The sequence below is a fragment of the Branchiostoma floridae genome, chromosome 13 (genome assembly GCF_000003815.2).
Source record: "Branchiostoma floridae strain S238N-H82 chromosome 13, Bfl_VNyyK, whole genome shotgun sequence".
NCBI classification, from domain to species: Eukaryota; Metazoa; Chordata; class Leptocardii; order Amphioxiformes; family Branchiostomatidae; genus Branchiostoma; species Branchiostoma floridae.
In genome coordinates this window covers 5,558,314-5,585,562 of record NC_049991.1, presented here as the reverse complement: position 1 = coordinate 5,585,562, position 27,249 = coordinate 5,558,314, and the positions used below count along the sequence as shown (strand labels likewise).

General features: G+C 43.6%; 1 protein-coding gene across 1 annotated transcript; it reads left to right on the top strand.

Moving 5' to 3' along the window:
- Positions 1–72: 72 nt before the first annotated feature.
- LOC118428374 (diacylglycerol kinase epsilon-like) lies at positions 73–19,512 on the top strand. The gene is made up of 12 exons (XM_035838411.1): positions 73–975; positions 2,144–2,409; positions 3,180–3,418; positions 4,968–5,111; positions 5,862–6,007; positions 6,775–6,829; positions 7,393–7,506; positions 7,960–8,031; positions 9,103–9,230; positions 9,813–9,924; positions 18,846–19,244; positions 19,424–19,512. The coding sequence occupies exons 1-11, from the start codon at positions 788–790 to the stop codon at positions 18,975–18,977; spliced, it is 1,596 nt and encodes a 531-aa protein (XP_035694304.1). The 5' UTR covers positions 73–787; the 3' UTR covers positions 18,978–19,244; positions 19,424–19,512.
- Positions 19,513–27,249: the final 7,737 nt, after the last annotated feature.

Genomic DNA, 27,249 nt, shown 5'->3' with positions numbered 1-27,249 from the left:
TTCCCGTGTTTGACATTGGTATTTTGGAGTAATGTATAATGTAATAATAAGTTTTTAAAAATATTTGGAGGCGTCAAATTTTTAATATAGCCTTGATGGTGATACTCATTCTTAGACATCACAGAAATTTCACCTTTAACCCCAGGTCTATTCCAATAGACTTGAGGGGACTAGATCAAATTAAAAATTCTGGAAATCTAAAGGAAGCATTAGTCACTACCAAAAAACTTCCATTCAAGGCTTTATTATTATATAATACTAGTTTTTTGTCAACTTAATGATAGTGTGCAATTGTAATTGTTTTACCGGGCTATTTTTCACAACTTCACCCCCACAAAAGGTATAGGCTAGTCCACATCAAAGATGGCGGAAAACTTGAATTTTGATCAGGAAAACAATGCCCCTGGACTTCATTCAACGCCTTTCTTCGACTTAGATGTCACTGTGACTTTTCTGCTGCATTTTTAGACCTCTCTCCTTGTTAGACAGCACAATACGTCATCTTAACGTTGTCTTTGACTGCGGTGTCGGACATACAAATATGTTTACCGGTTGACGAGACAGCGGGCGCGCATAACATAAGGACACGTCATGCTAGCTGTGCTTGCTGTTGTGAGTCACATTTGCGTTTCTAGATTTCTTCCATGCCAGCTTCAGATGAACCCAACGTTTATATTAGTGTAACTGCTAGCGGTCGCCCGTACATGCAGGGACTTGTAAAAGAAGGGTAGCCATCTTGCTTTGGTGAGGGAATCAGATTAAAATTAATCCACACAGAACGACAGAGATGTTTCTTGTCCCGGAGTTGAGCTCGGAGCCGCTCCAGATTTTCCTGTGGATCGCCTACATCTTCGCGGTGACGGTGGTGGTGACGGTGGTGCGGTCCCGCCGTAAGCTGGATCTGCCAGTCAGGGATGTTACCAAGGGACACCGCTGGTACGAGGTGGAGATCTTTCCACGGCCGACATTTTGCAGGTGTGGCCTAGTCGTTTTTGTCTGTATATTCCTCTTATCTTTGGTGTAACGCACCATAAATATCAGTGCGGTTATATTTTCTTTAAATCTAATTGCATCGTTCAATGAGGTCATATATAGCATATATATTTAATGATTAACAAAAAATGGTAGCTGCAGGGCTCGAAATTCATTTTTTAGGTGCACTGGTGCACCCAGCTTTAAAAATTGGGTGCCCAAAAAAATTTTGGGTGCACCACTTAAATTTAAGTAATAACCTAATATCAGATTCTTAAACAAGTACCATGACAGACATTTTATTATCTTTCTAATGCTTAGATGTCTAGAATATGATGTATGCTAGAATAAATAAAGGTTCAAACAAACAAAATAATTTGATATCTTTACATACATAAACCTAAGAAAATATTTGGGTGCACATGCGCCCAGTATTTCGAGCCCTGTAGGTGACATTGATAGAAAATTGTCTTAAGAAAAATTATGAACATGGACCATAAGCCTGGATACCATACCCCAACCTAAAAAATATCTTTCCCATTGCATGTCAATACTGTAAGTTCATTTATGTTCGCGAGCCCTTGATATTGCGAGTTTGAGCAAATCGGGAGTTCACGAGATCTTTGAGTTAGCGAGCGGGTATAATGTGAGGGCGACAGGAATTCTGGGAATTATGTCAAAGGTGAATAATATTAGGCCCCTTAAACGTAAACAGTCTTGTTTCGACCATTTTGATTTAAGCAACAATGTCCGGTACATAATGGCACCTGTCAAGAAGTGGTTAAATGTTTAATTTACAGATTAGGGGCCTTCATCTTTGACATTTTACCCATAATTCCTGATGTCTACACATGTGTAGTGAAATCTGCGAAAGAGCTTGTAATTAACACACTGATCAGTTCAGTTCACCTTTATTTATACTGGTAAGCCCGGCTGTCGGCCAACAATATGAACTTCAAATTCAGATGATTTAAATTTTAAATGAATGTAAATGATTTAAATGAAATTACTAGCTTTGACCAGATTGTCAGGTTTGGCCCGCTCGCACCGGTATGGACCCCTACGTTAGTGTAGTGGGTTCCTTAACATGTGAGAGGTGTGGCTGTACACAAGCCGATTTTAAGTCATCCCTAAACTCAAGTCAAACACCTTGCCCGTCTTAATTTTCCAGTGTGTGTGAAGAACACATCATGGAGGGTGCTCACTGCGACTCCTGCGGCATCTGTACCGACGAGGGCTGCGTTCACGCCGCGGACAAACTCTTCCCGTGCAAGCGTCTGAGCCTCCCCGGCCGCACCAGCATGGACCACGTGTGGGCGCGCGGGAACCTGCCGCTGTGCAGCGTGTGTTTCGTGTGCGGCGTGCAGTGTGGGACCAACCCGACCCTGTGTGATCGCAGGTGTATGTGGTGTCAGAGAACAGTACATGACTGTTGTGGTAGGTTACTAGGTTAGCTAAACTAGATCAAAATGTAGTCCGACACATACGATTGTTCTTTTTTAATATGTTTTACCTTGCGCCCTCTGGACGTCGTAAGTCCAGAAAAAGGGTCAACCTATAGCTAGGTATTTTAATCTTTCATCTTGTATTTGTATGTCTAATTCTAAGGCTCAATAAAGATGATTCTGACCCCCAGGTTACTCATTCCAGATTAAAGATTCATGGTCATAAACAGAAAAATTTTTTCAGAATCTTAATTTGCATTTGAAATTCGAATTTAATTTTGTGGTATGAACAAAGAAGAAAAGGGAGAAAAATTGTTTGCATTGGTTTGCATCGTATTTGAATTGAAACAAGAGGGATGGTGGGCAGCAGACAAAACAAGCATATTTGTGGTGGCTTAAAGTTCACGGTGAATAGATCACCATGCAAACATTAAATCTCCACAAAAATTTCAACATTTACAGTACATCGCAAGACATTTTAGTTTTTGAATAGAAACACAATAGTTTTTTGTCTTTGAATTTTAACTGACTTGTCAATTGCAGTCAGTAACGTTTTGGAAGAAAAATGAAAAACTGAGGGTGATCCCAGGTATATACAGTCATGTAACTTTTATTTTTGGTAGACTTTAGCGGTTTAGCAGCATAGCTCAAGAAGCACTGTATGGATTGTTTTCTCAACTGCAGTGGCAAGTCCCTGCTATGATTGTGTATTGTTGACACGTTAAATGTACAGTCATATATCTCTTTACATCTATATTCCAGCCGTTGAAGACAACAGGTGTGACTTTGGCCACTACAGAAGCATGATCATCCCTCCGTACAGCGTGGGGCTACAGCTGGTGGGGATACGCGGCCGGCGCCACCTCAGCGTCTCCAAACTCTACCCTCCCGTCAGGATCTCCAACTGGAGCCCGCTCATGGTGTTCGCTAACCCCAGCAGCGGAAACAACATGGGGGAACATCTACTGCGGGAGTTTAGGGAAGTCTTGAACCCCATTCAGGTGTGTTTGTGTGTGTATGTGTGTTTGTGTATGTGTGTTTGTGTGTGTGTGTGTGTGTGTGTGTGTGTTTGTGTGTGTGTGTGTGTGTGTGTGTGTGTGTGTGTGTGTGTGTGTGTTTGTAGAAACAACATGGGCGAACATCTACTGCGGGAGTTTAGGGAAGTCTTGAACCCCATTCAGGGGGGTTTGTGTGTGTATGTGTTTGTGTATGTGTTTGTGTGTGTGTGTGTGTTTGTGTGTGTGTGTGTGTGTGTGTTTGTGTGTGTGTGTGTGTGTGTGTGTGTGTGTTTGTAGAAACAACATGGGCGAACCCCATGAACCCACCTGAACCCCATTCAGGTGGGTTTGTGTGTGTGTGTGTGTGTGTGTGTTTGTGTGTGTGTGTTTGTGTGTGTGTGTTTGTAGAAACAACATGGGCGAACATCTACTACGGGAGTTAAGGGAAGTCTTGAACCCCATTCAGGTGGGTTTGTGTGTGTGTGTGTGAGTGTTTGTGTGTGTGTGTGTGTGTGTGTGTGTTTGTAGAAACAACATGGGCGAACATCTACTGCGGGAGTTTAGGGAAGTCTTGAACCCTATTCAGGTGGGAAATTGAACTGTTGAATTTGTCAGTCCCTAAACTATGTCATGCTTTATCTTTAGTTGACTTAAGTCTAGCCTGGTTACCAAACCCCAGCCCGATCTCAAGTATCTATCGTGCAGGGGTCTGGCCGGATGGGATAGGAACTCTTCTCAATTTTGCCCCTTCTAGTGGGCAAAAAACTCCACCAATAGAACAACGCAGGATCTGCAGGAGGTAATTACACCCTGCCATGATTGGTTAAAGACCCCCAACTGTACTTTTTGAATCCATAACAGTGACCACTAAGTACCTGATTCGCTACTGTGATAGCCTGCTGACCAACTGTGGTGTGTTGTAGCTGGCTACCTGTGGTGTGAGTGGTCATCAATCCTAGGTTCTCCTCCCTCTTATCAAGGGCCTTCGAGAACCTTTCTACAGCCATCCTGCCAGACCCCAACACGAAAGATATATTTTGAGGTTGGGGTATGGTATCCAGGCTAACTTAAGTCATGAAAGGCACTAAGTACATTTCTGCAAGGGGGTCATATACATATATAAATGGTTGTTGTTGACATCATAACTGTTAGTGTTGGTTTCACAATTTATTTGAACGCACCACTGACCATGTATTTTAATCTTGATTTTAAGAAAATATTTGTTTCTTTAACTGCTTTCATGTGGCATTACTTAACTTTAGGGTGTTTGACCCATAAGCCTGGGTCATGGTACCTACTCTAAGGAAAGGCACTCATCACAACTTTCCTCACTCGACCCAGATGCATAAAATTGGGTATGTGACTTCGTTTGTGGAGGTAAAAGGTGGTGGGAGAGGGTTTGTTTCTGCCTACCAATACTGTGCCCTGGTCGCAGTGGATAACAACCCACTGCCCCTATTACTCTTCTAAAGAAAATGGCTGTGGAACTACTTTTAACTGCTGTCTGGATGATCAACTGGGAACGAGGTTTTGATGTACATCTCTTCTGTAGGTTATAGATCTCCACTCGCTGAGCCCTGTTGCAGGACTGGAATTGTGCCGCCTCTTGCCGACCTACAAGTGTCGTCTGCTGGTGTGTGGGGGGGACGGGACCGTGGGCTGGGTCCTAGGGGCGCTGGACAGGGTCAAACTACAGGTGAGGACAGGTCTGCTGGTGTGGGGGGGGGACGGGACCGTGGGCTGGGTCCTGGGGGCGCTGGATAGGGTCAAACTACAGGTGAGGACAGGTCTGCTGGTGTGTGGGGGGGACGGGACCGTGGGCTGGGTCCTGGGGGCGCTGGATAGGGTCAAACTACAGGTGAGGACAGGTCTGCTGGTGTGTGGGGGGGACGGGACCGTGGGCTGGGTCCTAGGGGCGCTGGACAGGGTCAAACTACAGGTGAGATCAGTTTGGACAGCTTTAATAGTGCTGCTGATATGTGTATGGGTAGTTGCCACAGAAAAAGGGCTGAAAATTGCTTTGACCCTCCATCCATCTATCAATCGATATCCCTTCATCCATCCATCCACTCATCCATCCATACATACATACATACATACATACATACACTCATCTCTTCATCCATCCATCCATTCATTCATCCATCCATCCATCCACCCCTTCATCCATCCATCCATCCATCTCTTTATCCATCCATCTATCCATCTTTCTATCCATCCATCTCTTCATCCATCTGTCCCTTCATCCATCCATCCATTCAAAATCAATCCATTCACCTTTCCAAAATATGTTTAGAAGGTAAATAAATCCTAGTGATGCTTGTACAGTATCATAGTCTTCTGCCAAAGATATTGAAGCAGTTTTTTTCTGATAGAGTGTAGAGTCTCAGTGACAAGTTTTATTTGGACAACAGTCACACTTGTTACCGGGTATCATTTCTTCCAGAACCAGCCACTGATAGGTGTCCTTCCCCTGGGTACGGGAAACGACCTGGCCAGAGTCCTGGGGTGGGGAGAAGGGTTCGTGGGGGAGAAGTCCCTTGACGAGATTTTGACAGACATCGCACATGCAGAGGTGACACCATTTGACAGGTAAGCTCTCCTCATTTTGGTTTGCAAAATACAGTTTTGTGTTCCTAGTTTTTTCTGCAAGTACTTCCATGTATTTGATGATCATAGAAAATGACTTGAAGTTTGTATTCTTCTACAATATCTATTTTTGGAGGGGGCAACAATGGTGTAAAATCAGTAATACATATGATGTTATCAATGGCAAAGTGACCCATCTCTACTTTTGACAGCAGAACTGCATACTGTAAATGCAGAAACTTTCGTGGTGGATTAATGAATGAAGACCTTTATTGCACATTTTTGCCCCACTGGGCTAAGTACAGGTCATACGGTAAGAATCACACATATGTAACAATGGAAACAATCATAAACATCTATATATGCAGATGTGCGTCTAATCTATTCTAGGACATTCGACTTCCTCTCGCTTCTTGGTAATTGTATAAATGTAGCTAGCTGTATGGTTGGTTAGAGTTGGTTTGTCAAAAGCTGTCAGGAATATAAATTTCTCTTTACTGTTCAAGTGTCTAATGTTTGCGGTTTTCACGGTGGCCACTTCACCGCGAACTTAAAACCACCGCGAACATTTTTCCCTGGCATTAAGAGACAACGTGGTGCTACCGCAAACGTAAAACCACCGCAAAAAGTCCTTTTTCCCGTTACCGCGAAATTAAATCCCCGCGAACTTAAATGCATTTACAGTATTGAATGCTTGGTATATAATTTTAATCATTTTTAATCACTTGGTACTATGTCTGAAGTTGTGCTCTCCTTTTTGTTTTATACAGATGGACAGTCAGCATCATACACCAGAGACTTTTTGGTATAAGAAGACCAGCTAAGGTTAGTACAACCGTTTAGCACAGACACAAATATGTTTTTTCCCTCTTTTCTTTGTCCAGTAGAAATTCAGTACATCTCTTATATTCTGACATCACTATTCATAACTCCAGAACTGTGCGCATACCAAAATTAGACCAGTTGTAGACTGCTCATAAAAACAGCAGACAATCTGAAGACTAATTCTAGTAATTGGTCTATGGTTCGTTAGGGCAAGGATTGTGTACTCTAGTATTTCCAGGCTGCAGTACCATCATGGGTTACTAGTTGGTGCTTCTACACACTAGGACACTTTGCAATTTTCCCCAAGATGAATTACATAAAAGACAAAATTGTCCACATTTGCTAGCAAATACATATTCCTAGTTTAGTAATTACATATTCCTCGTAATACTTTCTTGGATAGGGACATATTATTTTTCATGTCTTCTTCTGTCAGGAACCTGCCAGAGCTTAGAACTGTAACAAACAGTTATTCCTCTTAAATATATATTGGTTTGTAGTCGTAACATAGAAAGCTAGTTGGTTAAAGAAGATATAAGACTTTCTGACCTTTGTTGTACCAGGTGCTGGCCATGAATAACTACTTCTCCATGGGTTGTGATGCTCTGGTGGCGCTCAACTTCCACCGGCAGCGCCAGACCAGACCTGAACTCTTCACAAGCAGACTCTTTAACAAGGTTAGTCTTTTCAAATGAGTGGACATGATCTCAAACCAGTTTAGCTCACTGAAGAGCTTATCTTTCACTGGTTAAAAAAGAGACAACAGATTCACTGTAGTATAGCTCTTTTCCACCAGTACAATGAACCATGACTTAACGTACTGCCCTAAGTACTGCAGCCTTTTCCAGTAGTGTGCATGTCAGATGAGCAACATAGCCAGGGTTCAAAGTCACAACTATGCAAGCTAAGTTTATCTTGACAAGGCCTCATAAATTTCATTTATATTAGGGTACACAATACTGAGCTATGATTCAAACACAAATTTCAGTCCATTCTCTGTTTTCCTCTTAGCCGTCTTCTTAGCCGTCTGTTTTGGTCTTGACTTCTTGCTGATTTTTTACAAAGAGATATCTAATTATGTTCTCAAATGAAAACAATTGAAAGTTGTCCTAACTCCTGTTGTGTTCCAGTTCTGGTACTTCAGCTATGGAGCCATTGATGTACTAGAGCAGGCCTGTGTGGACCTACATGAGAGGGTTAAGGTCAGTAGTACTGTTAAGCCTGTGGCAACATTTGGTTGATATTGTCTAAAGTGAACTCTGTGGTGACCGCGTGGCGCAGCGGTAGCATGTCCGGATTTGCACCGAGAGGTCGCGGGTTCGAATCCGCCCGCCGTGACACCGATCTTGTGCCCTTGGGAAAGGCACTTTACACGACTTTCCTCACTTTACTCAGGTGAAAATGAGTACCTACATGTAGCTTCGGCTAGGGCCGTCCCTCGGATAGGACGTTAAAGGGAGGTCCCGTGTATGGGGAGAGGCACACCCCATGCACGTTAAAAGACCCCCACACGTGCGATGGTGCGGTGTGCGTTCGAACAAACCATTCTGTCTGGAGTTGGTGATTCACTACAAATCACCCGGGCGGAGGCCTGGCGAACCTTCGTGTCGTATCAGCCACACGGTGATTTACATCATTCACCATGCCCCGGAGAGGAGATAGGCACCGCCAGGGGACTAAAAGCCTGTTGAGTCAGCATAACATGTTGTGCTGCTCCTACGGCTAATAATACGGCTGATTAAAAGGCTATGGGACGAACGAACAAACAAACGAGCGAACGAAAGCGAAATTTTTTTGTTCTGTCTTCTGTTCACCTACCTCCTTGTCTAAGCAATGTACAGTATCAGGATATGTTGGAGGCACCTTGGAATTAAGTCCCTGTGAACTTAAATGCATGCATTTACAGTAATTTGGTCATGTAGATACAGCTTACATTTAGTATGATACAGCCTTTGATAAATATGTAAAATCTGTTGGTTTGGGAACACATCTGTAGGCAGCGACACCTATGGCTGCAGTGCAATGGGAACCAGTCAGTATTGCCCTGAGGAAGATGACGGAAACGTCGGTTGAAGAAAACACTCGGTTTTGAACAAAGAAATTTATTTTATAGTTTACTCCTTGTAACTTTTAAGATTTTACCGTCTATCTTAGTAATCAAACCTGTGTTTATGAACGCATATCATCAGACCATAGCAATGTCATGAAACAGTTGCACATACTTTTTTGGCATGATTGAGCTTGTGTATAATGAAGTGTGTCTTTATTTTTAGCTTGAACTTGATGGTCGGACGGTTCACCTGCCAGAGTTGGAGGGGATCGTGGTGTTGAACATCAGTTCATGGGCGGGGGGATTCAACCTGTGGAGCGGGACAGGGGAGGAGGATGTTCCACCTGCCAGGTATGCTGTCATTTCATTGGTCACTCACTAAGGAATGGTCTATGCTGCTATTTCATTGGTCCTGCAAATTAAGGAACTTGTTACATGCTGCTGTTTCATTGGTCCTGTACTAGGGACTTGTTACATGCTGCTGTTTCATTGGTCCTGTACTAGGGACTTGTTACATGCTGCTGTTTCATTGGTCCTGTACTAGGGACTTGTTACATGCTGCTGTTTCATTGGTCCTGCACTAAGGAGCTTATTTGATGCTGCTGTTTCATTCTTCTGTCTCTCGCTAACAATATTGTTTTCTGCTGCTCTTTCATTGGTTCCTTGCTAAGGACTTTGTTGTGTACTGTTTTTTCATTGGTCCATCAGTAGGGACCTTGTCTTGTGCTGCTTTTCTATTGGTCCCTTGCAAGGAACTTGTTCTGTGCTACTGTTTCATTGGTCCCTCACTAAGAAACTTAATTTATGCTGCTGTTTCATTGCTTCGTCACCTTGAAATGATATTATTTATGCAAGTGAGGACCTTATTTGAATTCTCAATGGGAAACAGTTGGAATCTGTCATGAAACTCTTGTTTACACTGTTTCCCTCCAGTTTCAATGATGGCATCCTGGAGGTGGTGGGTCTGCACTCATCCTTCCACATGGGTCAGGTGAGGATTGCCATGGCTGACCCCATCAGGCTGGGACAGGCACGGGTCGTCAAGGTCAGGACAAAGGGCACCATGGGGGAGGGGTGTCAGCAAATTTTTTTCTGTGTGCTGGGCATCATCCAAATAGTAATTTGCTCCAACATTTAATTATACACTATCTAACTGTTGCTTCTTGCCAACATGTTTTTTATAAACTATATGCAGTCGCTTCTCTGCTATTCCGTCTGCAAACCTTGACATCTCTAATGTCTCGAATCATCCAAATTTTGGTTGAGGGTGGTGATTGGTCCCTGAACACGAGTGCATTAAAGAATGATGACATCGGACTGTCTAGAACCATTCCCTGCAGCGCTGCTACAAGTGACACAACTATGCAAGAAGAAGCCACTCATCTGGACACTTGGGCTGACAAGAACAATATGATAATGAACGGTGATAAGTCCTATGAGCTACGAATTTGCTTTTCAAGAAATGTTCCTGCTCCCCCTCCTCTCATCCTTGGAGGCAAGGAGGTCCCGGTTGTCGAATGTGCCACTTACCTTGGTTTTAAACTCCACCGCAGCCTTGGCTGGAGCAGCCAAATCACTCACATGGCAAAGAAAGGGTCGACACGCCTCCACTTTTTCCGCATGCTAAAAAGAGGTGGGATGCCACCGGAGGACCTAGAAACAGTCTACACCACCCTTATAAGACCTGTTCTAGAGTATGCTAATGTCGTGTATGTTGGTTGCACCCTAGCAGAGAAACAAACACTAGAAGCAGTTCAGAGAAGGGCAGCAAAAATAATCAACAATGACAGTGTTCCAACAAACCCTCTCCCCAGCCTTCAGGAGAGACGAGAGTCAGCCGTGAAAACTCTCTTCAGTCAAATGCAGGACGCCAAACATCCGCTACACTCCATGGTTCCTAGCACCAGATTACACAAGACTGGACCGGCGCTACGGAACCAAAACCACATGACTGTGCCTAAATGCAGAACTCAAAGATTGCAAAAGTCGTTTCTGTATCAGGCGATAGAACTCCACAACCAGGGCATGTAAATATTGTTTGACAATTGGACTCCAGAACTCCCTAATTGAATTATCTATCTCTTTTAAGTATTCAATTTTAAATGTATATGGTCACATGAATAATGTTGTTTCGCAGACGCTCGAATATGTAAAGTTTGATGAATCAATCAGTTGTTAGTGGACACTTCAAGTCTGTGAATTTGTTGCATAATTCAGCCCGTTTTGGGGCTGCGAAGCACATCTTTTGAATAAAGTATGTTTAGTAAGTATGTTTAGTAAACCATGAGTTCGAGCACTCATTCGAACAGGCGTTTGAAACACCCTCTGTCTGCTTGCAGGAGGGCCTGTTGAAACGGCTGTCCGAATGAGCGCTCCAAAACACCAAAAGATTTCTATATATAGTTCCCCAGATGGGTAGGTGTGTGAAGTGAACATAGCAGCAAACAACTGCCTGGATGGTACCCAGGCTACAATAAAACAAGTATTTGTATTATGATAATTGACTGCAAACTCTAGTAACACAGGGTTCTAGCCAAGATTTCATTTTAGCGTAGTGCGAATGGCATGGTAGAGAAGTGACCAATCAGGAGATTGGTGTGGAAGGGGGGTCTTGCCCAAAAACCAAACCCCACCCCCCAACCCCCCGGTGAGATTTTGAAAATGTAGAGTTAAAAGTTGACACTCTGTTAACATCACATGTAATTTGAAGGATTTTTGCCTTGCCGCCAGGCAAGGCTTTACGCCAGCTTTCTTCCATGGTTGGACGGACCTGTTAACCCAGCCCTTCCAAAGCCCCTTCCAAAGGCCCTTTGTTATTTTGGGTATACAAACAGTTTTAGTAATACAGACAGAGACCAAACTGAAAACCATCATAATATAAGAAGAAACAACTCATGAATGGAAACAAAGAAAAATGATGTGCCATTCCACCCGAGGCAGACTTGCACCCGCCCAACCTTCTGCCAAGAAACGACACATCAAAGCAAACTGGAAATTATAAAGAGGACTAGAGAGTAGAAGGGGAACACCATAGTGAAGGACTGAGCACACACACTGAACATCTAATAGACAATCCACCAACAGCAAAGACAGACTGTAGCACCAAACAAAGACTACTACGACAAGGACTTCTAAAAACGTAGAACCAAAACTCCCGTCCGCACACTTGCCCATCTAACAGATTGGCACCACTCAGCCAAGAAACTTTCAGAACCAAGTCGAACAAACTCCATCTTGAGTTTAAACCTAAGAGCCTCCTTGATTAGAGACACCAGCTCAATGTGAAATACGAAATTATTGTCAAAGAGAGCCTGACACCTGGACCACCAAATCTTAGACCGAGCGACGGCCAAAATGTAGGTGCAGACATCTCTCTTACACTTCTTCAGGGTATACGACATAACACCATAGAGAGCGACCGCGCGAGAAACACGAAAACTAGAGACCACCCATCGCCTAATGAATCCTTCGACCCAAGTCCAGGTCAGGAGCACCTCGCCACAAGACCAGATGGCATGGGTAACGGTCTCCGTAGCTCTACAGTTTCTCCTCGGACAAAGAGGGGAAGGAGTTCTGTGCCAAATCGAACAAGTCAAGTAGTTGGTTTTGAGAGCCCCATGTGCGACCTTCCAGGAAAGCTCCTTTAGGTTATTCTCAAGGAGAGTGTTATGCACCGTTGAAAAAACAAGCGACCAATCAACACCCCGCTCTAAAAAACAAGCGGAAGGGGTATGAGAACGAGCTAAAATGGCAGCTTTGTACAAAGACTGCACGGTGCATATCTTGTCCCAAGTCTTCGAAGCAGAAGCATTAACAAATTCCAAGGTGAGCTTCCGCATCAAAGAATAGTGAGGTGGAGCCTCAGGAGAGTGGGGGGAACTGTTAGACCACGACGATGGTTCAAAACGACGGGCAAAAAAACCCAGCCAATATTTTGCCAACTGGACCCATGGAAGATCCGGCCGGTCAAGAATATTGGTAAACGGCCGACAATAAAAACAATTGGCCTTCACTCCAAAATCAATGAGATCCCATCCACCTTTGTCCAAAGGTAGCATAACTGTCTGTCTAGAGACCATTTCTGCACGAGAACTCCAGAAAAACTTAAAGACGGCTCTCGTAATGTCCTTGACGACTGACTCGGGAGGAGAAAATACAGGAGCAATATACCACAAAGTAGAGAAAGCAAGGTTATTAACGACGACAACCTTGCCAGCGAAGGATAAAGAGAAGCTGTCCCACTTTCGCAGAACCGCTTCAAACTTAGCTTGCCTCTCCCTCCAGTTGACTAAAGGCATATTAACACTTCCAAAAGTACCTCCCAATAAACGTATGGATACAGATGTCCATTTAAAATTCTTCGGACAATCGAGTCTTTTCCTCCAACTACCTAGCCAGAGACCCATACATTTGTCAAGATTTAAAAGAGACCCGGAACCTCTGTTATACATGTCAATAACAGCAAAGAGCCGGCGGATCGACTCATCGGTTGTAACAATAGCCGAGTTATCGTCCGCATACTGCGAGATCTTAACTTCACGGCCACCAGGCAACCTGAGGCCGTGAATCGCAGCGTCGGCCCTTACTGTAGCGGCAAATGGCTCCAAAGAAATTGCGTACAGCAGGGGTGACATAGGGCACCCCTGCCGAACACCTCTTGAGAGAGAAAAAGAAGATGATAGCGACCCATTGACGGAAACAGCACTGGTAATGTTGTGGTACAATATAGCAACCCATTTGCGAAAAACCGGGCCAAAACCCATCTTCGCAAGAGTCAAGTGAAGAAAATCAATATTCACTCTATCAAAGGCCTTGGCCTGATCCAGAGAAATGATCGCACAGTCAAAGTTATTCATATTAACATATGTAACGATATCTCTCATCAAAAGTAGGTTACATTGTATCGACCGGCCTGGTATACCGCATGTCTGGTCAGGACTGATGACCGAGGCGGCAACCATCTTAAGCCTATTGTTAAGAACCTTTGCAAGAATCTTATAATCGCAATTTAACAAAGAGATTGGGCGACGGTTCTTCGGGTCCAGAGGGTCCCCTTTTTTTGGAAGGAGAGTAATAACACCAAAACTCTGGCTCTGAGAGAGCTCGCCAGTCGAAAAAACTTCCTCAAAAACTGAGAGGAGATCCCCGGCAATGACGTCCCAGAAAGCGACATAAAATTCCTTCGGGAGACCGTCACTGCCAGGGGACTTATTATTCTCCATACTGCGCAATGCAGCCCAAAGCTCATCCAATGAAAGAGGACCTTCTAATGAAGAGACTTCATCAGGATCCAAAGACCCTTCTAAATTGTTACAAAGGTTATTCGCCTCACACTTATCAATAGGCTCAGCACTAAAAAGGTCTTCATAAAATAGCTTAAAAACATCTAAAATCTCCTCGTCATCTTGGACAATACGTCCAGTAGAATCTCTGACCGAAGAAATGCGTCGCTGCCTACTTCGGGAAGAGGCCTGGCTTACAAAATACGAGGTACATTTTTCCCCCTCGACAAATTGCTTGACTCTGGACCGAACAAAAGCACCGCGAGCCTCCTCAGCGGACAACTCGGACAAGGAAGACTTAGTACATTCATACCTACGCAAGATGTCCGCCGAAGAGGCCCCGTCGTTCATCTTGTTGGTGAGATCGACAAGTTCATTATTCAAGGTAAACATGGACTCCCGTCTCTCCCTAGCCAGTTCACAAGAAATTCTGATCAGGAGAGAGCGAGTTCTAGCCTTTACATCATCCCACCAGGCTCGCAAAGAAGGAAAACCTGGTTTCAAAGTCTTCCAATTGTTAAAAGCGAGTTTAAAATCATTTAAAACTTTGTCTCTTTTTAAAATCGATACATTACATTTCCACAAGCCAGGCTTCTTCTTCACATCCGGTAAAATTGACAAGGACACACAGTCATGGTCTGTAAAATATGCGGGTAAAAAACAGTAGTTTGAAACGACGAGGCATTTAGACGAATAAAATCGGTCCAGCCGACAGGCAATACCTTTGGTCGGCTGTCTCCAAGTGAAGACCTTTTTAGAAGGATTCTCATGTCTCCAAGAGTCATGCACATTAAAATCGGCGCAAATGTCTTTTAAAATGGTGGAACCGCCACTACCATGAGCCGGGTTCCCGCCCCTCTTATCAATATCAACATCTTCAACGCAGTTAAAATCACCGCACAAAATAAGGGGCTCAGCCCCCGACAGAAACTTATACAATTTTTTAAAAAATCCAGTACGCTCCGCAGAAATGTTAGGAGCATACATGTTACAAACTTTGAAATTACGCACACCATCGGACAAGACGACACAGACAACACGCCCACTATCGTCACAAGACTTTTTAACCACATCAAAATTGAAAGATGGAGAGAGTAAAATACCCACACCTCTAGATTGGGAGGAGCCCAATGCCCAAAACGCTTGGCCTCCCCATTCCTTCTCCCAGAGCACCGCTTCAGATGTTGACGAAACATGGCACTCTTGGAGGCAAACAACGTCAAATTTATGTTGACGGCAAAAGCCGAAAACCTGCCTCCTCTTCTGCGGACTACGGAGCCCACAGACATTGAGTGTAGCAATAAGAACCATGAGGCTACATAGAGAAGGAATGTCAAACAACATCGGAATGTGAGGAATTAGTGGTACAGATCATCAATTCCTTCCACACCAATTCGGTTAACAAATTGGGGGTGGACATTGTAGAGGTGCTTGAGACATAACATCGTGGTTTTAAAAAACCTCGAACAATTACCAACCTTACAAGGCACAACGTCCCCGGAGATGCCATGCGCCTTTGCAAGGTGGGATTTCAAAGACCTAAAACTATGCAAGAGTTCGTCACAACCATGAGAAATAAACTGGTTGCACACAAAGACAGCCTTATTCTTGTACAAGTCAGAGGAGATGACAATGGCTCTCGCCTTTGCTACCAAATCGGGACTTGGAGCCTGAGAGGCATCCGAAGTATCCTCATCAATGATGAGGCTTCTGGAGCCAACAGTAGAGTCAGACTCGTTACCGTCCACAGAACGAAGACTCTCCGAGGGAAACTCCTCGATAACAAGACTGGAGTCGGAATCCGGCTCCTTACGAATCTTTTTTCCTTTCGACAAAGTCTTTGCAGAGGCAGATCCCTCACTGGAATCGCCCCTACACCTTTTCCTGGAATCTTTGTCAGCAATATCAGAGTTGCCATCATGGCAGCTCTGACAAAGAAAGAGGCGATTATCGCTTTGACAAACTGGGCCCTCACAGAAAGCAAGGAGAGCAGATTCTGGAGTTATGTCTGCCTTGCACTGATGACAAGACACCACCTCCAGAGTGATTGTGTAATCCAACTCACAACCCTGACACATGTACCGACGAGTAACAGGTCGGATTGGACTGGCCGCCTTACGCCTCCTTCTCTGGGACCGGGCGCGAGGGGCCGGTACCAGAGCAGCAGATGTTGAGGGTACCTGCTCGCTAGAAGAGGAAGAAAGGCCAGGCTTGGCCAGAGAAGGAGCGGCCTCCGACAGCACGTCCTCAGACGGCTCAACCACCGCGACCGGAGAAAACTTGGTCAGAGAAGGAGCGGCCCCCGACAGCAAGTCCTCAGACGGCTCAACCACCGCGACCGGAGAAAACTTGGTCAGCGAAGGAGCGGCCTCCGACAGCACGTCCTCAGACGGCTCAACCACCGCGACCGGAGGAGAAGCCTCCGACTCCGCGACCGGAGAAGAAACATCCGACTTCACAGCCGAAGAAGTACCCGGGTCCACACTGCCAGGGTGACCTGGAGGCGAAACAGGATCAGATACACCAGACTCTGCGTCAGAAACATGGGCCAGTTCCGACCGATCAGGCTTATTTGCAGCCTGAGGAACCCCTCCATCATGGTGTTCACGGACCTGACTCACACCTGCCGGGAGCTCTTGGCTCTTAGCCCAACTGGCTCCCATCTTAATCCTGTTTGCGAAGGACAGGGGACAACGGCGAGCCGTATGTCCCTCTGCCCTGCAACTGAGGCACACAACATCGTTGGTACAATCCATGGCCAAATGCCCAATGGACTGGCATTTGTTGCAAAATGTTACTGCACAATTTGCCGACTCATGCCCTTCCTGGTTGCATCTCAAGCAGGTACGGGGCTGCCCCACATACCTAAAGAAAACCATCCTCCCGTCATACATTTTCCATGCTGATGGGATATTGCATCCCGGCTTTAAAACTACTTTGTATTGCCGGTTCCCATTTTTGATGGTCGGTCTGTCCCGGTATGTTACCATACGGGACGTGATGACGGCACAGTATTGATTTAACCAGTTCCTGACATAGTTGTCATCGAGCTCATACGGAATTCTTGTGGCCGTGACAATTATCTCCGCCGCCGCGTAAGATGACACATCCACGGCGTCTAAACCAGACAGTTTCCCCGCATACAATGTACGCTCGTGTACCGAGGAAAATGACACATCGAATGAGTTTGGTCCCAGAGACTGAACAGCCTGAATGCTGCTCATGGGAGCCGAAACCTCGCTCAGCAAAGTAAACACTTGTTCATACGTTAACCGATCACGGTACACGGCAACTTTTATTGAAAGAGGACGCTTCATAATGCAGCTTTAACTAGAACCAAATAAAACTAAAAAGGAACCAAAATATGAGCAGACAGAGCTGCCAGAGACCCTGAAAAACACTACCTGTAAATCAGACAGCCTCCACGGGCAGCAAGGGTTGAAAACGTAACGTAACTGAAGGCGTGTAACCAAACTGACACGCTTAAAGAACAACCAAGTACGAACCAATAAACTAGGCAGCCTCTCCGGGCGCTACTGGTTCTCAAACTAAATTGCTAAATTTGCCAAGGAGCAAGCCCAAGTGGAAATTTCCACTCAGACAAAATGGACACCACTGTCTGTCTCAACCCTTGAAATGCAAAACAGAGCAGCGTCCTACAATGGATGACCTCTGCCCCCTCTCAGCCCAGTCTATATAATGGGCGGGGGACAGCAGAAACTACAATGCTGCAACTAGATGTTGCAGATGCGAAACAGGGCGAACGCCCCACAATGGATGAACCACCTCTGCCCCTCTCAGCCCAGTCAACGCAATGGGCGGGGGGCAGAAGTAAACCACAATGCTGCAACTAGATTCTGCAGTTTTAGATCAACTCATTAAAGCCCAGAGTTCAACCGACTTGCAAACCATTAGATCAACTCAACAAGCCCAGAGTTCAACCGACTTTCAAACCAATAGATCAACTCATCAAAGCCCAGAGTTCGACCGACTTTCGAACCACATACGGGCAAAAACACATTGTCACAATGAAGTGATCAACGTGCCGAGTTTCATGGCTTAGTTAGACAATGGTGCATTCCAGGCGAGTATTAAAACGCTCTTCTAGACGCATGTTACTGTATGTGGTCCAGCGTAATAAATCTACGCTTTAACTCACCATGTATATATAAATATATATCACAAATTGCATCAGAAGGAACTTAGTTTGTAATAAAAAATAATGCATATTCATTGTGGGTCAAAAAGTTTTACAAAACCTGTTTAATGTGCCAATAATTCATCTGACATAAATTATGATAATGAGGGGGGAGGGGGGCGACATGTGGAACTCGGGATTTTTAAGCGTAGAATCTAGTCTAACTTACCAAAATAACATAAAATACGCGGCAAGGCACAGCTTTTTTAAAAAGATTTCTTGTTTTGTCAGTTTTGAGTGGCATATAATCATTTTTCATTGTTCAGACATTGATTACACATTGTTGAACAAGCAAATGATGGCAAAGCACCACTTCACTAGTTGAAAATTGGCGTAGCGGCCCTTGTCTTAGGGTAGTGGCCCGCTACGCTAAAATGCACTAGCTAGAACCCTGTAACATAATGTATCAAAAATGTACCTAGAATTTTCATCAATTCTAGTGTTTACAGTATCTGACTTAATTTGTTTTTCTCACCCCATCCCCAGCTGACTCTCCAGAAAGGGACCAAGATGCCCGTGCAGGTTGATGGGGAACCCTGGGAGCAGGGCTCTGCTACCATCACCATTTCCCTCAGGAACAGGGTAAACATGCTGAAGAAATCGGAGCATCACGAGTAGTGTCAACTGCAGTGGACTGTGAAGCCTTATGTAGTAGTACGGCACGAGATTCCGGGCTCATATGTGTGTGGTGGACAGCTTTAGTGAAGGCGTCTCAGAGATTGGTAAACAGAATAGGGATGATAAATGCATCCACAACTTAATATTAACATTTTATCTCACTATGTTTCCCATAAGGGGCGGTATAACCGCAACAGTGCTGTAATACACTGTATGACTTTACTACTACTACTATGTTTCATTGTCTTGGGGTCTGAAAAAGATACAGTCAAACCTGTCTATAGCGGCCACTCAAGGGACCGGACAAATGTGGCCACTATAGACAGGTGGCCTCTGTATAGAGGTGGTAACTTGTAGATAAAATACCCAAGGGACCGACAAAAAGTGGCCACTATGGACAGGTGGCCCCTCTGTAGAGGTGGCCCCTAATACAGGTTTGACTGTAGCTGCTTTATTCAACATAGATCATAAGTGAACCTTTTTTGAGCAAGCATTTCCTTAAGTCGAAGAAACTAAAGGCGCTATGCTCTTTGTTGCAATTTCAACATTCATCGGTACGTAGTTTCATGAACAGAGGTATATAGTGATGTTTGCTACTAAAGCTGATACCATTCCAGCCATATATATTTTAGAAAAACTATTTTGTGGTAATGTAAATGAAATGGACTTTATTTATGTGAAATGTGTACAGGAAAAGTCAAAGACTGAAGAGTTGATGGGTTTTGTTACTCTCCAAGCAGAGGTTAGGCTCCAGCTGTTTTTCACATGTTTAGGCATTTTTATTGGGCTTTCTATTTTGTTCCATTTTCTCTATGGCTGCAAGACATAAACAAAAAGGTACAAAAAAAGGAAGTAGGTAAAAATGCCTAAAAAAATTCAAAAACAGCCAGAGCTGAACTTCTGCTTGAAGAGTAGGGTTTTGACAAGTAGAGATTACTTGTCCTTAAAGCAAAAGATGTGTAATAAGTCTTATAAATGTTTTGAAGTAACAAAAATGTTAGTGAAATGCCACATACAACTGTATATGAAGCACTATTTTTTTTCTACAAGTGGAAAAGAATGCTTTTAATATTGTAAGTTTATATAGAGCTCTATACCCATATCTATTGTTGCCTTCTCATTTTGTATGAAAGAAAAGCTATTTTCTGTGGAAGTTTGCACATAACAAAAAGTATGTGTCTCGTATATTATATTTTTCACGGTGGACCTGCAAAAGTAAAGTGCAATAGTGGGCACTGCTTGCAATTGTCTGAATATGTGGTGCAATTGCAATGTGGTATTGTACAGGGTATATGTTTAAGTAAACGTACCATTGATGTATTTTTGGTGTATTCTTGGTCATTATTATCATTACCTGCTTCAAATTGTCGCATGATTGTCTAATTGTTTTTCTATTTTGTACTAGGGCTAAGGGTATCGGTACAGTGTACCGGTACAAAACCGTTTTTTCTTATTGGACCGGTCCAGAAAAACCGGACCTGACAAAATTAGGTGGACCGCATGTTGGACCGATTAAAAAATTAACAGATTATTTTATCAGACGTTTTGGCGCTTGCAGGTGGAAGAAAATAACAAGAGTGAAGTAGAGTAGAGTTTATAGTAATTTCTACCAAGTTTTACAGCCAATCGTACAGGTTAGTTAGCGTTGTAGGATTTTAAAACGCCAGTGTAAGTCTAATACTCCACCAAACAGATTTCTTTGTAGTGAAATGGACCATTGGTATGAGTCATACTGAATCAGGTCCAGGTTCAGGTCCGGACCTGGACCTGATCCTTTGGACCTGAACCGGACCTGGACCTGAATTTTCTGTACCGGTACCCAGCCCTATTTTGTACCGTTTTGCAGAACATCAACAAAACGGTACAAAATAGAACGCCCGATAAAAAAGCCTAAAAATCGTCCAAAAACAGCTGGAGCCTAACCTCTTCTTGGAGAGTGGGTTTTCCTTTCCAGTTGCGCTTGGTTGGTGTATTTTGTCCTCCACCAGGGTGTTATTATGAGAGTAAACGACAGGGGGCGCAACTAAACCAATGACATGGACATTCGTGCATCTCACCTCCAACAACTTCTTTCTCTTTCCATACGTAAAGAACGTTTTCAATTTATCTCGCTGCGTGAGCAAGTACTACAAGATCAATCACGAACTCTCCTATTATTTCCTGTTTGTACAAGTCGCTAAATAGCTCCATTTTTCTTCCTGTGAACTTGGCCAGATGTTTCATTTGGAAAGTCCGTACGGACAGTAAGATTGATATGCCTTTCAGCGTAAAATGGGCTACCATCACTCAACTCCTTGTCTGAAAGCAGTTAACGTTCGTATAATAACCCATTTGTTGCAGCTATTAGTAGAGAGTGTATGTCCGCGGCACAGGACATGTTGATAGAATACACCTTTAGTAGGCTTTACAAGAATGAATCAGCGAGGGGTCTGTATGTTGAAATGGAAAGCTTGTGACAACGGATTTCTTGGTCTTTCACAATTATAAAGATCGAGTCGTTTATTATACTTTTCAATTGTGCTCCTTTTACCGTGAATGATAACAAAAATGAGTTTCCGTTTCTTCTCTGTTGCGAGTTAACCATTTTGCTGGTAACGTATTCTTTATGAGTTAACATTTTTTATGGAAAGCAGCTACTTGTTACAATAAGAGAAAAACGGCAAACCACAAGTATTTTGTACACGTGTTTTTATGGGATACGTTTTGTTTTATTTTTTCTTCGTTGCCCCACCACTATTTTACAAGTCAATCTATGAAAGAAAAACATCTAACCAAAACGTCGAAATAGCCAGGGAGGGCATCATCCTTAGTAACCACTGGTTCAATCGTTTCGCTTTCAAACGGAGGATAGTCACCAACGCTATGGATTTTTTTTTAATGTTGTGTTCAAACAAGGAGGTTTTGTTTCCATTTCATGGCTTCTACAAGAGTTTTCTGTTGCGTTAACCATTGTGATAACTGCGCATTCTTTATGGGTTAGATTGGTTCAAAGAATCTTATCACTATAAGCCACAAAGACTTATCCCAACTTCCCCACATTGACAGACGAACAGAAAGCCACTAGTTTGTATTTTTTTTCTCATGAAATAGCATAACCCACAAATCTTAGAAAAGGTGGGGCTTTTCGTTTCCCTCTGCTTCCAAAAACGAAGTCAAACCCAACCTGTTTAGAAATAGCCAACACTAGTATTAGTCTGTAGAATATTGTTCATAACTGTCCATTGTCGCCTGTATATTTACTATGTTTATATGTACCATGTACTTGCAATTAGCCCTCGGGAACTTGCAAATAGACTTCTATTATTATACACATCTTAGATATCAAAAAGTGAACCCAGACAACACATCTGCATGAAGGATACATCTGTAAAAGATGTTGTTGCTATGTCACGACGCATGTTTTTCTCCCCGGGGATGATCACCAACACATGGCGGACCGTGTGGTTACCGGACCCCGGGTTCAAGTGCACAGACGCGGCTACTTGTGGCTAGGACACGTGTTGGTCGGGTGGCCAGCTTTCCGGAAAACGTCAGGAAATAATGTATACCACATTTCATTAAGTCTGGTATTTTGGTTGAGTGAGATGGCAGATTTCGACCGTACACCCTTTGCATGTAGCCTCTACCAGGCTCCACAGGTCGCTAGAAAAATTGTAGAAATTGGCCGACAGAAAACACACCCGAGGAGTTAGGTCGGCCAACACTTCTATTCCTAACTTTTATTCCCAGACCGGAGCCTGGTAGAGTGCATCTAGATATACAAACTTCAGTTCAGAATATAACAACATCATTGGAATACGTTGCAGCAAGGAGGTTGAAAGAGGGGACCCTGTTTCAACCTCCTTGGTTGCAGCATACAAGAGGGTCTGCATGGGGGGTCCTGACAACGCTTTACGCTAAATTCAGGACGGTCGACAACGTTTTACGTTAAATTCCGAAGGCCGGCAACGTTTTACGCTAAATTCAGAAAGGCCGGCAAGGTTTACGCTAAATTCTGGAACACTCGACAGGGGCGGGGGCATGCTCCGCTGGGAAGATTTTGAAATTTTGACTCTCTGAAACACTATTTCCTGCATTTTGAGGGGAAATTTTTGCTGGTAGACAAAGCCAAAGTAAATGGCATATCTAATCAAAGATTCCTAGGGGCTCAGTGTAAGCCACCCAACAGATTTTGACCATGTCGAGCGCCGTAGGGGCGAGGCGTCGCAAGAGAAGTCCGGGGAAATGACCCCCTGAAACACGATTTCCTACTTTTTTCTGGCTATTATATAAAGCTAAGTTAAATGAAATTTCTATCAGCAAAAAAGGGTGTTTGCGGTTGACACGTCACATCTCGCAACATCATTTTCAGAATTTCGAGCGCCGAAGGCGTGAGGCGGCGCAAGGGAGGACCATGAAAATTTTGAAATCTTGACCCTCTAAAATGATATTTCCTGCATTTTGATGGGCAAATTTTGTTCGCAGACTAAGCTAACTTCAATGACATTCTATTAGCAAAAAGGTTTTCGAGGGCGAGGCCACCCAAACAATTTTTACCATGTCAATTGACCGAAGGTGAAAAGAGTCGCAAGGAAGGTCCGGCAAAATTTTGAAATCTTGATCCTTCAGTTTGAAACGCAATTTCCTTTGTTTTGAGGGGCTAAAATTTACTGGTAGACTACGCTTCGACTTACGAAATTTGGGAAGCCAGACTACGATTTACGGGTAATTTTTAGGCTTGATTACGTTTTACGTAAAATTTTTGGACTAGATTATGCTTTACGTGAAATACACTGGCTACGATTTACGGTAAATTTTCCATCCTCACTACGAATTACGTGAAATAAAATAGCTTCGCTACGAATTACGGGAAATTAAAAGGCCTGCCTACGCCTTACGCAAAAGAGCATGCAGACCCTCATACAAATACTACTAGTAATTAATCAAGATAATCGTCAATATTATTGCGTAATACGATATCAATGTTGTCCAGATTTACATTTGAAAAGCGATAATACGCCTATGCAAATGACATTCTTGCAAACGAACATTTTAAGCATGATGCTTTAATGTCAAGCTAAATGTACATAGAAAATCCATAATTTCTCTTGTTACCGTAACATTCTAGTTATCTGTAACATTCGATACATGTGTTCATTTGAAAAAAAGTGCACACAATCTTATGTATGGTTTTGTACTTTCTGTAGATGGGCCCTACGCCAACCCCGGGGGAGCTTCTTTGTGCCTCCTACAATGATCTGTAGTCTTACCTCATCCCTCAGGAATGCAGTGGGCTCAGGACTTTACGTAGAGATCTTCAGGAGTGGGAGACAATGGATGATACCATGTAGGGGGTGGGGGTGGGGGGTAGCCGACTGTCGGGTGGAATATACTAGAAGTTGATACACATGCAGTGGATGGCGAATAAATCAACCAGGAGGAAATAGCCGAGTAGAGAAGTTCACTCCATATTTGATACCGGTACCCCGAAATGACGGCGTTGCAGAGGCAAGTCAACTCCTATCGGTTTCAAAGTCTGAAACAAAATTAACCCGCTACTAAGGGAAACCCAAACTTACACCACTCTCTGCCCCAAGATATATCTACCAAAAAGTATGACCATAGATATCATAAGACGAGATATAAAGACCTGAAGTTCCGCTCTAGTAGCACGAGTCAGCTGCGCGGGCGCGCACACACACACACACAGAAACACACACTCACACAGACACACACACATACATACACATACACTCACACATGCACAGACACACATACACACAAACATGCACACATACACACACACGTGCGAAATCACAACCTTCTTGGCGAAGGTAATAAGGAGGCTCTTTCATACACCCTCCTTGCTACAATTGCCCCGTATAATAGGCACATGCCCCGTATAATTGGCACACAGTGCACTCATGCGAAAGAAACTGGACTTGACAAATGTGATCAACTCCGAATGCCTGACTTAATACCCACTCCTACACGTGTTTACATAGTGAGAGTCTTCTTATCTTATATACACGACAGACAGGTACCATACATACCGTGCTAGCGTTCAAAGCTGTGAGATACCGTGAAGTGGAAAATGTTCGCGGTGGTTATGTTTATGACCATAAACTTACAACCATGCAACGTCCACGACATTTTTCTTCTTTCCTCAACCGCTAACACACCAACTCAAATTTTCGACCGCAAACTTAAAACCACCGCGAACACTTCATTTCGTCCCTACCACGGAGTAAAATCCCCGCGAAAATTTCCCCTTCTACAGTACTTATGATGACTGACAGATTATTTATCCGCGATATTCTGTCAGCCAAGATGTGACAAATATTACACATGAGTTCTGAAATCTGACGACAAGGGAATGAAAGTTTGAGTGTCGAAGCATAGAAAAAGTCTTGACACGGGGAGAGTAAATTTGGGTCACTGTTTTGGCGACAAATTCCAAGGTTGGAATGCAGTGCTATCTTTCTGCTGACATTGAAACGGTGAAAGAAAAATAAATATTTTAAGTACAGAAGATGACAGAAAAAAGATAGATGAAATTTGTAGGTTACGATTTTCCCCACTGGCACCAACCTGCGCTTTGAGCGTTTGTAATGGCCCTTTCACACATGTGTAAACATTTTTGAGGTCAGGTAAAAGTTTGCGGGGAAGACGATCTTCTTTTTGATTTGACCAAGGATTTGACCTTGATTTGATGAGACTACCACTGTGCAGTCTGATCATTGAAACGTAAAACGACTTCTTCGGTCGCAAACTTCGCCCAAAGCCCTAAACCCCAAAATTACAAAGTTCCACGACTCCACACAACATAAACATAAATGCAAATTAGGTCCTCATTTGCATAAATGATATTAGTAGACATCTCCTCCACTCAAACAACAGAAGAAGACGATCTTGTCTTCAGAAAGAAGGCTATGTGATCCTATGTACTATGTACTAACATTTTCGGATCATTTATGCAAGTGAGTCCTCATATACTAGTACTAACTTGAATATTAGTATACGCACAAGTGTGAACTTGTATGGTTGATATATACGATATACATGTAGACATACTAGTATTCCAACGCAGCTCGCACATCTTGTTTCGATCTAAGACTTTAAAGCACGCGCGCCAGACAGTATTTTATGCCCCAGTCTGGCATTCTGCGGATTTTCGCCAATTCGCGGGTTCCGACGTCGGTATCGTTACATCACATCACGGTCACTGAATGCCAAGGTCATGGCGGGGTTTACAACCACCCTGTACTAACCCTGGGGTTACTCTGGGATCGGAATCACATAACCGGTGTTCAGCGCCATATGGACTAAAACATGGGCGCTGTAGTTCAAGTTGGCAAGTTCAGATAACCTTGGGAAGTGATATCATGATCGGTATTTTCAGCCAGCGCACATCGTGGCGGATTTCTAGTATCTCTGCTAGGGGTGGTACTATCTGTTTGTCAACGTCGACGGTGTACAACGGAAAAACGTTCACTCGTTTATAGCACTAGAGACACATGAATATCTATACATCAGGAACTCTTGAGTTTTTCGAGAAAGTACCACAAGATAGCAGTGTTCACAACAAATAACTTTTGAAAAGAAAATAACGTAAAACTGTAATGCTATGTAACTGACGTTTCTGCGATGTCCGTCTGTCACCTTCCTCAGGCAATATTGACTGGTTTTATCCTGTACTGGTACTTCAGCTAGGTGTCGCTGCTTATAATGCGGTCCCAAACGCGGAGTATTGTCACATACATGTATACATGCCAGGATGATTATTGTCAAAATATACAAAAGTAAATATTGTTAGTTAGCAATAAATAAAACATTGCCCAGCAGTAGTAAATGTGGAAGGTAAACAATTGTCAGCTGCAACCGTGATGCTTCGACATTGAACACAATACGTTTCCATGTAATGATGATTATGATACAATGGTACTTCTGTGTTTTGCACATCCAAAAGACACATAAAACCGAGCCAAATACGATGTTTGAACGTCATCCAGCCTTGACCCCACTGAAGCACGGAAGTCAGTCTCCACATTTTGCCAGGTCTCCAAAATTTGCTGAGTCAGACGGCTCAAGTTGTCGTTGTCCCGTGCCTGAGACACCAACACTGCAGGACAGGTGGAGCCCGTCACAGTTCTGTGTGGCAAGGCTGGAGATCGAGGCTGATAGTGGACGACAAGTTGGGCCACAGCAAGTACATTTTATGGATGACATCCTCTGCAGACTGCAGAGATAATGAATGAATGAAGCCCTTTATCGTACATTTACACTCGCTGTG

What these genes read in the sequence shown, in the direction of transcription:
- LOC118428374 (XM_035838411.1), top strand. Translation starts at nt 788, where the DNA reads ATGTTTCTTGTCCCGGAGTTGAGCTCGGAGCCGCTCCAGATTTTCCTG. An exon ending in GAGGTGACACCATTTGACAG is followed by an intron (nt 6,008 to 6,774) that starts GTAAGCTCTCCT and finishes TGTTTTATACAG; the next exon opens with ATGGACAGTCAGCATCATAC. An exon ending in CAAGCAGACTCTTTAACAAG is followed by an intron (nt 7,507 to 7,959) that starts GTTAGTCTTTTC and finishes GTTGTGTTCCAG; the next exon opens with TTCTGGTACTTCAGCTATGG.